The sequence below is a fragment of the Mesocricetus auratus genome, unplaced genomic scaffold, assembly GCF_017639785.1.
Source record: "Mesocricetus auratus isolate SY011 unplaced genomic scaffold, BCM_Maur_2.0 Super-Scaffold_100006, whole genome shotgun sequence".
NCBI classification, from domain to species: domain Eukaryota; kingdom Metazoa; phylum Chordata; class Mammalia; order Rodentia; family Cricetidae; genus Mesocricetus; species Mesocricetus auratus.
The window spans coordinates 70,638,111-70,656,538 of NW_024429190.1; the positions used below are offsets into that span (position 1 = coordinate 70,638,111).

Sequence of the window (18,428 nt, forward strand, 5' to 3'; positions counted from 1 at the left end):
GATATGTATTTGTGTCGATAGTGCTGCTTTAGAGTATAGCAGGAGGAAAGTAAAAAGTTCATCAGAAAGTTTCCATTTGATGTAATTTGAAAGTCAAGATATCTGTAGTATCTTTTTATCACAAATGAAGAAATGCTGAAGAAAAACAAGATAATTGCGAAGTGATAAGTGACACCACTATAACTGCAGCATATATTAATGTAACTTTAGGTTGCAGCATTGTTTCCTGATCAATGTTACTGCTTTGGGGTGTTTTGTTTAGTTTGTGACTATGCTTTAAGGAACCATTGGCGGAACTAGAGTTCTTGGTAAGGAAGGTCATAGGAAAATGAGTTGCTTGCTGCCACCCTACAGGAAGGAGAAACTGGGTAATCAGGGTTAGGAGCATGTGGTGGTTTGAAAAAAAAAAGACTCCCAGAGGGAGTGGCACTGTTAGGAGGTGTGGCCTTATTGGAGTAGGTGTGACCTTGTTGGAGGAAGGGTGTCACTGTGGGGTGGGCTTTGAGGTCTCATATGCTCAAGCTGTGCCCGGTGTCACAGACTGCTTCTGCTGCCTGAGGATCAAGATGCAGAACTCAGCACATAGATGTCCTCACATTCCCAAAAGTTCCCCATGGGAAAATAGAACTGACAAAAAAATTCCAACAGGTGTAAGTTACAGAGAGCTTTCATATTCAATATATGCAAGAACCAGCTAACAATTAGAATCAGCTACAAGTGTAGCCAACTACCTTACAGAATAGTTAAGACTTTCTCACTGCATTAGTCTGAGAATTACAGTGAACGAGGTAGCGGGAAGATACCCAAAGGCTTTTCACATTCTGAGATGGCATGATTAAGGTTTTGTTACTAATTCAGGAGTAGAGTTGTCAACTCATACATCATGACTTGAACAATGAGATTCCTACGGGTGGTTTTTTTGTGTGGGAATGCACTTTTTACCCTTATTTTATCCTTTACTCTTATGAAGAGTTTTACTCTGCAGCTCAGGCTGGCTCAGGATTCACTGCTTAGTCAGTGAGGGCTTCAAGCTGCAGCTGTCTTCTTGCTTCCACCACCCGAGGGCCAGGGTTACATGCATGTGCCTCTATACCCAGTGTTTTCCACTTTTTTATTTTCTAAAACTGTAGATGTTCACAGGAACTATTCTGAGAGGGGTAAAGAGTTATTGTAGAAGCACATATGGTAGATTAAGGATCTCATTGCTACAGCAGCTGGCAGACACTGCAATAGAACTCAGGCAGCAGTGGTACAGCTAATAGACACTGCACAAAGCTGACAGACACTGCAATAGAACTCAGGCAGCAGCTGCTAGCCCCCTCTCCAAGGCTCCAGATCTCTTCCACCTCCCGTTACCACTGCTGCTTTCCCCATCCCCACACCATTTCTGTTCTTGCAACTGAGTGACTCATGGGACTTGCCTCACTCATCATTCCTATTCCTGACAGCTTCACTTTGTCTTTGAAGACTTCTCTTGCTCTGCGTCCATTCTGTGACTTTGCCAACTTAAATCCTCCCACCTGCAGTGTTCAGCCCTTCATTTTCTCAACCCTAGTTTCATTAGAGGAATTATTGACTCAGGGATCTTGTCCTTGTTGTTTTCCTTTTTCGAGCCAAATTAAGATCAAGCATGGACAGGCTCGCCTTGTGTCAACTGGTAATTCATTTGTTTTCTGTCCCTAAAGAATACCCAAGGCTGCGTGACTGAAAAATAGTGTAAGGCTTTATGTGACTCGGCTCTGGAGAGGACTAGGACGTTCAAGAACATGAAAATGACATCTACTTGGTTGGTGTTCACCTCGGCAGTAAACCAAGTAGGACCCCTAAGGAAAGGAAAAGGGAAGACTAGGCACATGTGAGAGAAGGCTAACCCCTGATGTGTTTAACCCACCCCAGAAGGAAAACTTGAACCCTCTCACAAGGGCTCACCCCTTTGGATGTCCAAACACCTCCGTTAGGTCCTGTCTCCCAACAGTGTGACATTGAAGAATTAAACCTCAACACGAGTTTTGGTGGAACTAACCCATTTCAAATACCTGGGCCTGGAAAGTTGTATCTAAGTGAGAGGGGATGTTCAGACTAGAAGTAGATGTGTGTGGGATCGGAAGTTGTTGGTATATCTGCTATCTCCACTGAAGATGAAAACTATGGTGCCAGGTTCAGAAATGAGGGAATACACTCTAAGAGGGAAGAGGAGAGAGGAGAGACAACTAATGATAATGATGTAGATTTTGTCCGAGCACTTGGGAGGCTGAGGCAGGAGTATTTCTTCAGGATGGAGGTCAGCCTGGGCTATGTAGTGAGTTTCAGGCCAGCGTGAACTACAGTGTGAAACTCTTTCTCAGAAAAAATAAAAACAGACAAGCAAATAAACCCCAAGAAATTAAGGTTTTGTTGTTTGGTGTGCTCTAGGACCTTTGCACTTAAAGTACAATCCATGGGCCCGCCACATTGTTGTTTCCTAGAAACCAACATCTCTAGTCCTGTTCAAGATTTATCAAATGGTAGCCTATGCTTTAATCAGATTTCCCAATGACTTGTATTCACAGACTTTAAGAAGTGTTGGTCAAGAAAGAATTGCTTTCATTTAGAGGTCTGTAAATGCTTTTTATAGGAAACTTCAAGTAGTGTTTTCCACCCATATGAGAACCAAGTTTTAAATTATCAAGGGTCTGGTAAACTGGTTGACTTTAAGATTAACAGCTTGAAACTAATTATTGTGAGAGAATTTACAGCATGGAAATGTATATTCATTTCTTTTGTATTGTAGAGCCAGTTGTTAAGGTTTTCTTAATGTACCACGGCAGAGTTCTGAACCTCCTAATTCAATCTGTAATTAAACTAGTCTCCTAAGGAGGCAGAGAAGCCCCTACTTATGAGGAACAGGATAATATGAATTTTAATCTGTCATTCACAGAACTTTCAATATTTACACTGAGATGCTATAATTCTGGGTAGTAAAAATTTTAACCATAGCCTGATTCTGAAATGATCACAAGGTGGGAAGGAAACATAATCATGGGTGATACTCATGAGCATTAGTAATACTTTAAACTAAGATAGGCAGGAAGACATTGGAAACTGTGCCTATTGGCAACATGCTTCTGTGTAGAGTTAGAGAAGATGAAAGTGGGTAGATCCTGGTCTTTGATGCAATTGTATCAGACAGGTGTTTATAGGTTTATAGAGAACAACTATTCCTATCCAAGTTAATATTAAGTATATGTGCAAATGTTTCCTAGTTGCTCAGGGAGTTTTTCTATGTGTGTCCCTAGGTCACTATACCAGTGTCACCCCAGAACGTTTCAGACCTAATGGATCAGATAATCTCAGCATAGGGCATGGAAAGCCACCAATCTAAGTTCCAGAAGGCCTTGTTAGTAATTCTGACACATTAGTGAAATACAAACATCTTATATTTCCTTATTTTTGTATGATGAAAGATTCTTTTTTTTCCAACTCTTACCTCAAACAGGAAGTGATTTTTTTGTTGAAGCACAAGTTTCCAGATCAACAAGGAAATGCTTGAAGAAGTCTGAGAACATGGATCAAAACAACTACAGGCCCAAGCACATATTTAAATAGTTTTTCCACAGGGAAGCTAGCCAAGTAGAGAGGCTGCCGGCATTTTGCCAAGACTCCTGAAGTGGCTAAACCTTCCTAGAAACCAACTGGCAAAGCTTGCATTTTAGGATAAACTGCATAGACAAGTGACTTTGCAAATACTAATAAAAGCACTGTCCTAGCATGTGTGGGGACAGGAATGCTGTGCATGGTATTAATAAGCAGATGATTTGATTTGTGTTTCTGATTAAGAACTTCATTTGGGCCTGACGGTGGTGGTACATGCCTTTAATCCCAGCACTCAAGAGACAGTGGCAGGCAGATCTCTGTGAGTTCGAGAACAGCTGGTTCTACAAGAGCTAGTTCCAGGACAGTCTCCAAAGCCACAGAGAAACCCTGTCTCAAAACCCCTCCCCTCCCAAAAAGAAAAAGAACTTCATTTGGTTCTTTATTAGTGACCTTTAGTGTTCATTGAGGATTGACTGTGTGACAGATACTCGAAGGCTCTCTGAAATTTATCTCATTATTAGTGCCATGTCAAAATAAAGGAGTAGGGCCCAAGGAGGTTATAGTTATTTACTCCATATCATGCTCAGTCTGATGGTGATACTGGTGTTGAAAGGCAGGAAGTCTGACCCCAGAATATCCCCCACTTAATCAAAACACCTTTCTTCAGTAAGGAGAAACTCATATGTATCAAATATTCAGAGGTCTGATGCATGTTAGCTTTTCCTTACTGTGACCAAAACACCCAACAGAAATGTCTTAAAACAAGAAGGGTTTAGTTCGGATCATAATTTTTCAGGATTCTGCCTGTTGCAGCTGGGGAAGACATCGCAGAGCAACCCATGACATGACCAAAAGGGAGCAGAAAGAAGAAGCCAGCACTCCACTGCCGTTCCCTCATGTCCCCCGTGTTCCACCAGAGCTCACAGCTCGTGGGATAGTGTTACCCACACTCAGGATGTATATTCCCCATCAATTAGTTCTTTCTAGAAATATCCTCACAGAAATACACTGAGGTATGCCTCAATCTCCTGGGTAATTCTAAATCAAGGGATGATGAAGTCTTTATCATTATAGTGGAGTGCCCCTTTCAGAGTATGGCCTTTAATTATTTTATAGTTTTATAAAGTCTTAAGCTAATGAATATCGTCTATCTATAAATCATCTATTTGCAAATATATGGGCTCTGGATTATCCCTGATTAATGCTATCAAATTCTGGTGACCAAAGAAGGCAATCAAGCACACTGAACTTATAAAGGATATTGTTTTTAATAATAATAATAATGATACTGCTGTAAGCATACTATATATTGTTGTGAGTCCTGACTGAATGGTTATGTTCTCATGGTAGGCATTTCCAGCCGAGGAGATAAGAAGAGATACATTTAAGAACCAGATAAGTAGGTGAACACAAACACACACACACACACACACACACACACACACACACATATATCCTTAGATTGAATTACTTTTTTAAGTATCATGAGATGATTGCAAGTTTCCCCCTCCCTGATGTATATGTGAAAAAAAGAGCATAAAAGGAAGATGGGGCAAGCTGGACGCAAGTTATAAAAGTAGATTCAAGTTCCTTTATGTTTCTTATTTCTTTCCAGTCACACTAGACCGTGGAGCTTTTGAAGTACCTGCTTAGGTGTTAACAAGAATAGACCATGATTACGAATCTTATTCTTTATTTAGATGACCACTGCATATAAATATAAAGTAAAGCTTCTGGGAATTTCCAGCTTTGATCCAGTCTATCTTCTGTAGGTAGCTTCATGAAACCAAGTAAAGGTTTGCAGGCTTGATATTCTCATCAAATCACTAATTCATGTATGAATATATTCATTTATTCAGCAAATGTTCCCTGCAGACCTCCGTTCCTGCTTGATGCTGTGTGTAGTATGTGCTGCGTTACAATGACAAGATTGCTGCCCACAAAGAACTCATTGTGATGGTTGCACAACTCTGAATCTTTTCACACCCACTAATTGTACAATTTAGCTTGGTAAATCATATTATATATAAAATGGGCCTCAGAATTGCTTCAAATAAACACATATAACTCCTGTTTATTATTCAAAACCAGAAGGAAGAGGCCATAGCTCAGTCCTGGAAGTGTGGAAGGGGACTGCCTACAAAGAGTGAATTCTGAACTGAAATCTTAAGGAAAAAATTTTACTGGCAATGGGGTACATGATTAATTCAAGCAGAAGCCTCAGGGGAACAAAATCACATACGTGAAAAATGTGTTGATTTCCTCCCTCCCTCTCTTCCTTCCTTTCTCCCTCTGTGTGTGTGTGTGTGTGTGTGTGTGTGTGTGTGTGTTTGTACATGCGCATGCGCCTTAGGAGGGATGTTGACTGGAAAAGATAGGTAGAGGTCATAAGTGAGCATTAAGAAATGACCAATCACTGGAGGGTTTTATTTTAATGAGGAATTGATTGAAATCGAGATCAGACTTGTTTTAGAGAAAACACGCGGGCAGTTGTGACATAATGGGTCAGTCTCTTTGGTGGGGAAGGGTGTCAGAATAACTTGAACTTGGGTCTGTGATCATCTCTGATAATTTGAATACTAGTTGTAAACAAACACAAAAGCAAGAACCAAACCAAATCGTAGATTTGTTTCCTAAACGCCAAGTACTGTACTGCTCGCTTGGTCCTAAAGGCAAAGCTTGCCAACAGCCGGGAACAGTAAAGCAGATAGCTGAAAGACTGACATTGATGTGGCGTTGTTGAAAGGAGTTAGTGAATGGGACCTCCTGGTCCGCCTTGGGTGGTGAAGAAGTTTGGCGGATTGTTTTCTCTTTCCTGTCAAAGGGATAGAACTCAGTGCCTCGCACAAGCTAGCTCGGCGCACTATCGCCTGGCAACATGCATTTAAAGGGGGAAAATGTTAGCAAGGCTGAAATGTGGCGGAGGAACCTGGGGATACTCCAGGTTTTCAAGACTTTAGGCAAGGAACTGGGTTCCCCTGTTTATATGATGGCTCGGCTCTGAATACATCTGCAGATAAAAAGAAAAAATAAGAAGGAATGAATAGTTACAGCATTTCCAACAAGACCATTTGTTCCCTGATGGTTGGAAAGCTTTTGTCCTTAACCACAAAAGAGAACCAACAGGAAAGCCTGGCCCAGGTGGGCTCTCCGCCCCGATCCTCTGTTCCTACCAACACCTTCCCCCTTTGCCAGCTTCCGGGCGGAACCTTTTTTGCTCATCCGTGCAGTTGGATCGCGGGACCAATTTCAACAACACAATCCGGAGTAGTCAACATGGCGGCCGCCATACGATGCCTCGGCAGAGGTAAGACAGTCGGAGTTCATTCGTGGAAAGTAGATCCAGAACGGCACCTCTTGTCGTAGCAGAGTACGCGCCAGAATCTGGCAGGCGCGGGTCAGCTCTAGGTACCCGAAATGCCTCCACGCTGGTTCTGGGCTACCCCGCCCAGAGGGTCATCTCTGCTTAAAAGCGACCCTCAACTCGACGCAAGGTTTGTCCCTGAGAGCAGGTCACCCTGCGGGTGAAATGGGGAAAGAAAATACATTGTCCTTTCAGTCAGGGGTGAGGACTACAGGGCAGGCTTCTGTGCAGTGTGTGGCATAGCGGGTGGGTTCATCTTGAGAAGCGAGTCCTGAGAGGGGAAAGTGGTTTACATCTGTCAACATCTGAACCTTGGGGTGTTTGTAGCCGCTTCGTGAATACAGGCGATCCCAGTTCTTAAATGCACAGGCGTTATCTAATTTAGGTCATGTTTATCATTTGAAGACTAATCCTGTAGTGTTTCTTTTTCAGTAGCCAGTAAGGTCCAGTTGGTTAGAGTGACAGGTCCTCTATTACCATGCTTTTTTTCTTTTCTTTAGGGACAATGATTATAAATATCGTTATCCAATTAAATCAGGTCTTTAAGCTGACAAAACAGCCCTCATCACTCCGTTTTAAAGGGAAGAAACAAATCCTACTGGGCATGTGGTTAAATTCGTGTATTAAACGTCAGGGGAAGAACTGGAGCTTGTGATTTGTTTTGTGGTGTTGGGTATGGAACCTAGGGCCTCAAGCATGCCAGGCAAATCTCTACCAGTGAGATTAAATAAATTTAATAAATAAAATGAGAATTTAATAAGTAAGATCAGAGAAAAAAAACTTAAGCGGATTGTGGTGGTACAGCGTCTAATCCCAGCACCTGGCAGGCAAAGTCAGCAGGATTAATGCAGTTTGAGGCAAACCTGGACTACGTAGTGAGTTCTAGGCCAGTCTGAGACCCTATTTCCAGACTCTTAATTAATATTTATAAAAGGAATTTAATCATATCACTTCTATGCTCAGAACTGTGAAAAGCCTCCCCCAAGTCCTTACAATAGTCTATAACTGCCCTGTCCATTTTGTTTACTTACTGCTGAGTACTTCACATATGACTACTTTGAATTCAGAGTGTCATCTATGTTAGGAATAAAATGTGAGGAACCTCCAGATTCCATGGGGGCGGGGTGTGGACAAACATGCCAGGCAGACAGAACTTAATTTTACTAGAAAGGGAAGGGGGGTTAGGTAAGAGAAGAGAGGTAAGGAGGCAGAGAGAGGACAGAAGAGGGAAACAGGAAAAGTCCTGTCTGCTCTAGGGGAACCATGGGAAAGAAGGAAAAGACAGCAGGAAAGAGAGAACGATGTAGGTCTTTCTTTTAAAGGGGTCCTTTGCACCTGGGCTGATCAGGGTACAGCCTGAGTGCATTCTGCCAGGTGATGGGCAGGCCAGAATAATGCTTGAATGTTACAATATACATTATAAGATTTTTTTCATGTGTATGTGTACACAGTATATGTATCAGGCTTTCTTGGACCATCAGCCCCCAAATCATGACACGGAGATGTATTATTAGTTATGAATGCTCAGCCTTATCTTATTCTTGTTCCACTAGCTCCAATAACTTAATTTAATCTGTTTATATTCATCTGTTTTGCCTCAGGGCTTCTTACCTTTCTGTTGTGGAATATTTAAGTATGTAAAGGTGTGTTACATTTGCTTATACTGAATTTTTTTAAACATGTAAAATGTGTTACATTTGTTTATGCTGTATTTGTTTAATTATGTAAAGATGTGTTGCTGTTTTACCTTGCCTGCCTAAGGCAACTGATTGGTCTAGTAAAAAAGCTGATGACTAATAGCTAGGAAAAAGAAGGATAGGCAGGGCTGGTGGGGATAGAGAATAACACAATACAACCATTTGTTTAATATAACCACTTTTATTTAGTGCCTTTGGGCCTTGTTTATGAAACCATTCCTCCCCTAAAGGCATAAAGTGATGGGGGAAGTCCTGTACATTTGTTAATAAAGCACTGTTGGTCAATAGGAATCTAGATGGGTGGGACTAGGAGTCCAGGAGGATTCTGGGAAGGAGAAACACAAGAGAGTCAAGATGTAATGCCATGGGGGTAGGAAGCCCGGAACCATTCTCTGGTAAGAGAAATACTTAGATTAACAATTATGGGGTAATTACTTAAGTCAGAGCTAGCCAGTAAGAAACAAGCAAGGCCAACAGCTTCATAATTAATATAGCCTCCTGTGTGTTATTTGGGACTGATGCGGATCTGGAACCATGCGGGGGAGGGGGGGGGCTCCTCTCAAGAAAAAGCTTCTCTTAACAATAAAGACATTTTTTTCTCTATTCTGAAAGGCTTTTAAGTATTACCACTTACCCGTCAGTGGGTTTATTTTTTTCCTCCCTCTGTCCTGGGGACTTTGGATGAATTTGTTGTCAAGCCATTTTGTCTGTCTTATCAATCTGTCTTCTGTATTTGTGCCACTACCAATATGTAGAACCACCATAACTTTATAACATCTCTTTTAAGTCAGTTTCTTATGTAGCTTACAAAGAAATGGTTTTCATTGATATTTCCATACATACACAATTATACTTGGCGCTTTCTTTTTATCCCCTATACTACCCTCTCTCCTCCCTACCCCTTCTTATAGCAAGTCCTGATCTGGTAGGGCAAATTTCCCGCTTTATTCTGATTTTAGAAGAACTCAAACAACTCTGAGAATGTGTATTTTAAGAAATGAATATATAGAAACTTTTAAAAATATAGGGGGTACATATATCCATACTCCATATTAATAAAATGGATCTATTGAGCTTAAATTAGGGTAAGGTAAAAATAGGTGAAGAGGGTGTAAACGCTCATGCCTGTAATCACACAATGCTTATAGTTCAGTCCAGCCTGGGCCATACTTGGTGAGTTCCAGGTCAGGCTAATCAACAATGTGCTCCTGTCTGAAACACAAATAACTGAATAGAAAATTTACTAGACATTAGATGCCTCTGCTTGCGTTTAATTTCTCTAAGTGTGATTTCTATATTTTACCTTTCCCTTTAGTGGTGATGCTTATGGAATTCAGGGCCTTGCGCATCCTAGACCAGGAACTACGAATACGCCATACCCCTATTATTGGATATTTTATATGTTTGTGTTTTGTGATTGTATTCATGTGGGGAATGGGTGCATTTTGCATTGCTGGTGTAGAGGTCAGAGGACAACCTTGGGTTGTTCCTTAGACACCTACCACCTTTTGTTTGAGACATGGCCTCTTATTGGCCTGGAATTTCAATACATACAAGTCAGGCTAGCTAGCTAGCCCCAAGCTTCCAGGGACCCGATTCCTGACATCTCACTTTTCCTGGGATTGTAGGCATATGCCACTACATCCAGCTTTTCATGTGGGTTCTGGAGAGATTCAAACCCAGATTCTCTTGCTTTTGAAGCAACCCCCATTATTACATGAAAAAAAAAATCCAGCCCGTAGTCTTATACCTTTCAACAGTAGTTAAGAATCATAAAACATTAGTTGCTTTTGTATTAACGACAGTCAATGCTATAGGAAAACAATATATTTATTTACCAGAGAGAGAGAGAGAGAGAGAGATAGTCGCACAAACCAGGAGTTAGAAGCGCGGCTGGCTTCCAGGAGAAAAGGGAGGTTCCTTTTTCTTTCACTTCCTTTTATGTCTACCTGTGTCAGTTTACATGTCCCCGCCCTCATGGGCAGATAGCTTTTTGGGGTTCACTCCTACACTTTTGTTTTCAAAATATTGACTCTTAGAATGTAAAAATATATGATCTGATGATTAATTATATTTTGCTTTCCTTCCAAGTCTTGACACAACATCAAAGGCACTGTCTTTCCAAGGCAGCTTATCAAGCCCCTTCCTCCCCCTGCTCTGTCAATGTTCTCTGGACCCACAGACATTTTGCTGCAGCCGCTGCTGCTACAAAGTAAGTATTTTTTTTTCAGTTACTTCATTTACTGTTAAAGTTATGATTAAAAACTGTAGTTCTAGCTGGGCAGTGGTGGCACACGCCTTTAATCCCAGCACTCGGGAGGCAGAGGCAGGTGGATCTCTGTGAGTTCGAGGCCGGGCTGGACTGACAGCCTCCAAAACAATACAGAGAAACCCTGTCTCTTGAAAGCAAAAAAAAAAAAAAAAAAAAAAAAAGTTCATTATCTGTGCTCCTTTGACCTTGGTGTTCTGAGGGAAAGATAAGAATAATGGCAACATTTATGAACATCTTGAGCTAATTACTCATCACTGTCATTTTGAGTTATTGTATTATGTTCATTTTAAGAGAAGGAAATCAAGGTACCAACATTGTCTCTGTTTCATCTCTTGTTGTTGTAAAATAACCTGACAGAAGCCACTTAGGAGAGAAGAGTTTGTTTATTTGACGGACAGTCCCGACTCCCAGCCCATCATTGTGGGGTAATCGGGGAGTCAGGAACCCGAAGCAGCAGCAGCACCCACAGTCTAGAGCAGAGAGTGAACATGTGTTCTTTTCGGCTCCCCCATTTTCATTCAGTTGGGGGCCCAGCCTGTGTAATGGGTGAGTCTGCTTACCCCAGCTAGCCCACTTAAGAGACACTCTCAGCATGACCGCAGGCCAACACAACCCGGCAGATTCCTGACTGACTCCTCCCAAGTGGTGTAGATGGTTTCTGGTTTACAGTTAAAACTAAACGTCACATTGAGATTCCAGAGCCAGTCCCAAGCAGAGGCCCAGCGCAAATCAGAATAAGGATTTGAACTCAAGGAGTTTAGTTCTGAAACTGGATTTTTCCTACTCTTTTTTTTTTTTTTTTTTTTTGGTTTTTCGAGACAGGGTTTCTCTGTGGCTTTGGAGGCTGTCCTGGAACTTGCTTGGTAGTCCAGGCTGGTCTCGAACTCACAGAGATCCGCCTGCCTCTGCCTCCCGAGTGCTGGGATTAAAGGCGTGCGCCACCAACGCCCGGCTTTCCTACTCTTTAAATGATATTTTCTACATGGTGCTCTTTATACTTAGATGTTACAGGATTAATGGTACTGAGATTACATAATTGAAATATCAGATTTTTAAATGTTCATTGTGATATATAGAAATAAACACACATATAAATATATGTTTATTTTTTAATGTAGACTTTCAACATATGGAAATAGAAAGGGCTGAAATTTGTTCTCATAGCTTCTGGTTACAAAGAGTAGAAAGCTGGTTTTGCATAGAGTTAGAGCTTGTTTTTCTCCATTGAAAAAATGACCCTGGCATTGAACTGAATGAGAAAGGCACTGAAAGGCCAATGCTGGCTGAGCTCTTGGGCTTAAGGCTCGTGCCAAATGGTTGGTGGCCATAACACTAATTGGTTTTTCTCCCAATGACACTGATACTAATGAAGTGTAAAACAGTATCATCTGTTTATGGATGTCATTTTCTCTAATGCCACCATTTCTGTGGTTAAAAGAAATAGCTGAGGGTATAATAGTTAAGTGCCAGAGCACTATAGGATATTAACAGTTAAAATTTACAGAATTCTTATGTGCTGTATAATAATTATTATAATTGAGCAGAGTTCACGTAGTTGTTCATTTAATCTTCACAACAGTTGGAAGTACAGATACTATGATGAGCATTTCTCAAATGGAGGAATGGAAGGAAGCCTGGAGATTACATTTCATGTGGGTGTTAGGATCTAAATTTCAGTACTCGTGAACAACGAAGTCCAGAAGTAATGTAGAACAACATAAGCCAGAGTTAGACGTCGTGGATGGAAGATTTGTTGTCTGACTTCAGAAGTACTATCTGTCATGACTAGCCTAAGAGAGAAGAAGCAGTGGCTTTGGAGGGCAGTAGGGTCTGTCAAATAGAGTTCAAACTACAGAATCTTGTTTTTTAAATGAATTTTGATAGAGTACAAGCCTTATATTATGGGATATTCAAAATGAAAACTGAAGTGTAGGAAATTTTAGGGGAATTTGTAAATTTCCAATTGTTTAACATATTCTTATTTTTATAAACTTAGCCAAAGCAGTCTAATGTGTGTGTGTTCGGCACTACACAGGATGTTGGTGATGTGAATATGAGCCAGGGACCTGTTTTGTTGTTCTGCCCTTGAGTATTTTAAAATGAACTGACAGTAACATAAAAAATTGCTTTTTGAGCCAGTTGGTGGTAGTGCATGCCTTTACTCCTACCACTTGGGAGGCGGAGGCACGTGGATCTCTGTGAGTTTGAGGCCAGTCTGCTCTATAGAATGAGTTTCAAGATAGCCAAGGCTACACAAAGAAACCTTGTCTTGAAAAAAACAAAAAAAAAATTGCTTTTTGTCTTTAGAAGTCATTATTTTAAATGAATTAGTTCCTGATAAGCAATTAAAGATGTATAAAGTTTAGACAGTGAGAAGTAGGTGACCTTTCTGCACCTGTGGTTTAGCCATCGGGTTGTAACGGTCTATGCCTTTTTAACCATGTGTTTCTTGTTATTTGTATAAGTGGTAGGAAATAAAGCAAGCATCTTGTTGTTTCTAACTATATACTGTGGAAATAGATTCATATGATGCTGTCTAGTTATTTTAACTATATAACATTCAAATGTATAAATGTACTATAATTTCTGTAATTTAACTTTCTAATTCTTCATTAATATAATGATCCTGTACTGAATAACTATGTAAAAGTCATGTATCTTGTCGTGTATAATGGAAGTATTTAAAGTGTAAGCTCTGAGAAGTGAAATTCTTTAGTCACAAACTGTATACATTTACAATTTTGATAGACAATCTAAAAATACTTTGTTAGTTTGTATTGGTTCAGCCATAGAGCACCTGCCTAACACCTCTAAGGCCTGGATTCCATCCCTAGTGCCAAAAGGAAGAATGAAAGAAACAGCTTGTCAGTTTGTATCCTTACTGGCAAGTGTTATTAGAATGTTTTTATTTAGCACTGTCAGCTCTACCATCTTTTCTAGTTTATAGGTAATAAATGGAATTGTGATTTTTTTTTTAATCATTTTTTATTTTAATTTTAAATAGCTTGTTTCACATGTCAATCCCAGTTCCCTCTCCCTCCCCTCCTCCCGCACTCCCCTTCCACCCTCCCTCCCACCCTATTGCCAAATCCCTCCACATAGGGGATGTCTAGAGTCTATCATTTCACTCTTGGTAGGGTCAAGGCACTCCCCTAAGAGTCCAGGCTGAGAGAGCATCTCTCTTTGTGCCATAGGCACATGAAGACAGATTGTATACCAGGGATAGACACTGATCCACAGCTCAGAGCCCCATAGGTTGCCCAGGCCTTCTCACTGACACTCACATTTGGGGGGTCCAGATCAGTCCCATTCTGGCCTCCCCACTGTCGGTCTGGGGTCCAAGAGCACTCCCCTGTTCAGATCAGCCGTCTCTGCTGGTTTTGCCAGCCCATTCCTTGCCAATTTGCTCATCACTCCTCTCTCTCTGTCACTGGGTTCCTTGGGTTCAGTTCAGTGCTTAGTTGTGTGTTTGCCTCTGCTTCCATCAGTCCCAGGATGAAGGCTCCCGGATAGTTATAGACATCAAGTTCATTATCAGGAATGGGCATTCGAGGTGGTCCTTCCACTATTGCTTAGCTTGCCAATTGATGTTATACCTTTAGATCACTCGAGGTCACTCTGGTGCCTGATCTGTCTTCGATCCTATGATTCCCTCTTCCCCCTATTTTACCCCCACCCCCTCAACTTCCTGTTCCCCCATGACCAACTCCCTTCCTCTTTACCCCCTCTACTCTTCCCAGGTCCCACTACCCCCCTCGCCCTGTTCCCCATCCATTCAGAGGATCTTGTCTCCATCCTCTTCTCTTGGGTACTATGCATATATGCATATCTTTTAGGTTCTTTCCTGTTTCCCAGACTCTCTATCTGTGGAAGTGCAGACTGGCACTATCCTGATCCATATTTAAAATCCATATATGAGTGAGTACATACCATGTTTGTCTTTTTGCGACTGGGTTACCTCACTCAGGATGGTTTCTTCCAGTGCTATCCATTTCCCTGCGAATTTCAAGATTCCATTGTTTTTTTCTGCTGAGTAATACTCCATTGTGTAAATGTACCACATTTTCTCTATCCACTCTTCAGTTGAGGGGCATCTAGGTTGCTTCCAGGTTCTGGCTATTACAAACAATGCTGCTATGAACATAGTGGAGCAGATGCCCTTGTTGTATGAACCTGCCTCATTTGGATAAATGCCTAAGAGTGGAATTGCTGGGTCTAGTGGTAGATTAATTCCCATTTTCCTGAGGAATCTCCATACTGATTTCCAAAGAGGCTGTATGAGTCGGCATTCCCACCAGCAATGGAGGAGTGATCCTCTCTCTCCACATCCTCTCCAGCATAAATTGTCTTCGGTGTTTTTGATTCTAGCCATTCTGACAGGAGTAAGATGGTATCTCAGAGTTGTTTTGATTTGCATTTCCCTGATGGCTAAGGATGTTGAGCACTTTCTTAAGTGTCTCTTGGCCATTTTAGCCTCCTCTACTGAGAATTCTCTATTTAGCTCTGTACCCCACCTTTCAAGTGGATCCTTTGGTGTTTTGGAGACTTGTTTCTTGAGTTCTTTGTAAATTTTGGAGATTAGCCCTCTGTCAGATGTAGGGTTAGTGAATATCTTTTCCCATTCTGTGGCCTGCCTTTTTGTCTTTTTGATTGTGTCCTTTGCCTTACAAAAGCTTTTTAGTTTCAGAAGGTCCCATTTGTTAATTGTTGATCTCAGTGCCTGTGCCACTGGTGTTATGTTTAGGAAGTGGTCTCCTGTACCAACTCGTTGAAGAGTATCTCCCACTTTCTCTTCTAAAAGTTTCAGTGTGGCTGGATGTATGTTGAGATCTTTGATCCATTTGGACTTAAGTTTTGTACAAGGCGATAAACATGGATCTATCTGCAGTCTTCTGCATACCATTACCCAGTTATGCCAGCACCATTTGTTGAAGATGCTTTCTTTTTTCCACTGTACAGTTTTAGCTTCTTTGTCAAAAATCAGGTGTTCATAGGTGTGTGGGTTAAAATTAGGGCTTTCGATTCGGTTCCATTGGTCTACCTGCCTATTTTTGTGCCAATACCAAGCTGTTTTCAGGACTATAGCTCTATAATAGAGCTTGAAATCAGGTATGGTGATGCCTCCTGAAGTTCCTTTATTGTATAGGGATGTTTTGGCTATCCTGGGCCTTTTGTTTTTCCATATAAAGTTGATTAATGATCTTTCCAGGTCCTTGAAGAATTGTGATGGAATTTTGATAGGGATTGCATTGAATCTATAGACTGCTTTTGGCAAGATTGCCATTTTTATTATGTTGATCCTACCAATCCAAGAGCATGGGAGATCTTTCCATTTTCTGGTATCTTCTTTGATTTCTTTCTTCAAAGACACAAAGTTTTTGATATACAGGTCTTTCACTTCCTTGGTTAACATTATCCCCAGATATTTGATGCTGTTTTTGGCTATTGTAAAAGGTGATGTTTCTCTGATTTCTTTCTCAGTCACTTCATCATCTGTATATAATAGGGCCACTGATTTTTTGAGTTTACCTTGTATCCTGCCACTTTGCTGAAGCTGTTTATCAGCTCTAGGAGTAACCTTGCGGAGTTTTTTGGGTCACTTATGTAAACTATCATATCATCTGCAAATAATGAAAGTTTGACTTCTTCTTTTCCTATTTGTATCCCCTTTATCTCCTTTTGTTGTCTTATTGCTGTAGCTAGAACTTCAAGTACAATATTGAAGAGATATGGAGAGAGTGGACAGCCTTGTCTTGTTCCTGATTTTAGAGGAATTGCTTTGAGTTTCTCTCCATTTAGTTTGATGTTAGCTGTTGGTTTACTGTATATTGCTTTTATTATATTCAGGTACGTTCCTGTTATCCCTGATCTCTCTAGGACCTTTATCATGAAGGGGTGCTGGATTTTGTCAAAGGCTTTTTCAGCATCTAGTGAGATGATCATGTGGTTTTTCTTTCGCAGATTGTTAATATGGTGGATTACATTGATAGATTTTCTAATGTTGAACCATCCCTGCATTCCTGGAATGAAGCCTACTTGATCATGGTGGATGATTTTTCTGATGTGTTCTTGAATCCGGTTTGCAAGTATTTTATTGAGTATTTTTGCATCAATGTTCATGAGGGAAATTGGTCTATAGTTCTCTTTCTTAGTTGTGTCTTTGTGTGGCTTGGGTATCAAGGTAATTGTAGCCTCGTAGAAAGAGTTTGGCAGTGAGCCTCCTGCTTCTATAGTGTGGAATACTTTGACGAGTATTGGAATGAGCTCTTCTTTGAATTTCTGGTAGAATTCTGCACTGAAGCCATCTGGGCCTGGGCTTTTTTGTTTGGGAGACTTTTGATGACTGCTTCTATTTCATTAGGGGTTATAGGTCTGTTTAGATTATTTATCTGTTCTTGATTTAGTTTTGGCAAGTGATATCTATCCAGGAAATTGTCCATTTCCTTTAAATTTTCAAATTTTGTGGAGTACAGATTTTCAAAGTATGCCCTGATGATTCTCTTGATTTCCTCAGAGTCCGTTGTTATGTCCCCTTTCTCATCCCTGATTTTGTTAATTAGCATGTTCTCTCTCTGTCTTTTGGTTAGTTTGGACAGAGGTTTGTCTATTTTGTTGATTTTCTCAAAGAACCAACTCTTTGTTTCATTGATTCTTCTCAATGTTTTCCTGGTTTCTACTTGATTGATTTCAGCCCTCAATTTGATTATTTCCTGGCGTCTGCTCCTCCTGGGGGAGTTTGCTTCTTTTTGTTCTAGAACATTCAGCTGTGCTATTAATTCTCTAGTATGACTGTTCTCCAGTTTTTTCATGTGGGCACTTAGTGCTATAAACTTTCCTCTCAGCACTGCTTTCAAAGTGTCCCATAAGTTTGTGTATGTTGTGTCTTCATTCTCATTGAAATCGAGGAAGTCTTTAATTTCTTTTTTTATTTGTTCCTTTACCCAGGGATGGTGCAATTGTGCATTGTTCAATCTCCATGAGTTTGTAGGGTTTCTGCGATTTGTGTTATTGTTGAATTCTAATGTTAATGCATGGTGGTCTGATAAGATGCAGGGGGTTATTCCAATTTTTTTGTATCTGTGGAGATTTGCTATGTTTCCTATTATGTGGTCAATTTTAGAGAAGGTTCCATGTGGTGCCGAGAAGAAGGTATATCCCTTTGTATTTGGGTGGAATGTTCTATAGATGTCTGTTAAACCCAGTTGGGTCATAACTTCTATTAATTCTTTTGTTTCTTTGTTAAGTTTCTGTCTGGAGGTCCTATCTAGCGGTGAGAGCGGAGTGTTGAAGTCTCCTACTATTAGTGTGTGAGATTTTATGTGCATTTTGAGCTTTAGTAATGTTTCTTTCACGAATGTAGGTGCCTTTGTATTTGGGGCGTAGATATTTAAAATCGAGACTTCGTCTTGATGTATTTTTCCTTTGATGAATATGAAGTGCCCTTCTTCATCTCTTTTGATTGATTTTAATTTGAAGTCTAATTTGTTAGATATTAGGATTGCTACGCCCGCTTGTTTCTTGG

At 40.7% G+C, this 18,428-nt stretch overlaps 1 protein-coding gene across 1 annotated transcript in view; it reads left to right on the plus strand.

Moving 5' to 3' along the window:
- The first annotated feature begins 6,761 nt into the window (after positions 1-6,761).
- Mrpl1 (mitochondrial ribosomal protein L1) overlaps positions 6,762-18,428 on the plus strand; it is a 65,163-nt gene continuing 53,496 nt past the window's right edge. The window contains exons 1-2 of the mRNA XM_040747450.1: positions 6,762-6,880; positions 10,726-10,846. Of these exons, the coding sequence (XP_040603384.1) occupies positions 6,850-6,880; positions 10,726-10,846 (152 nt within the window). The 5' untranslated portion in view covers positions 6,762-6,849. The remainder of the gene's footprint in view (positions 6,881-10,725; positions 10,847-18,428) is intronic.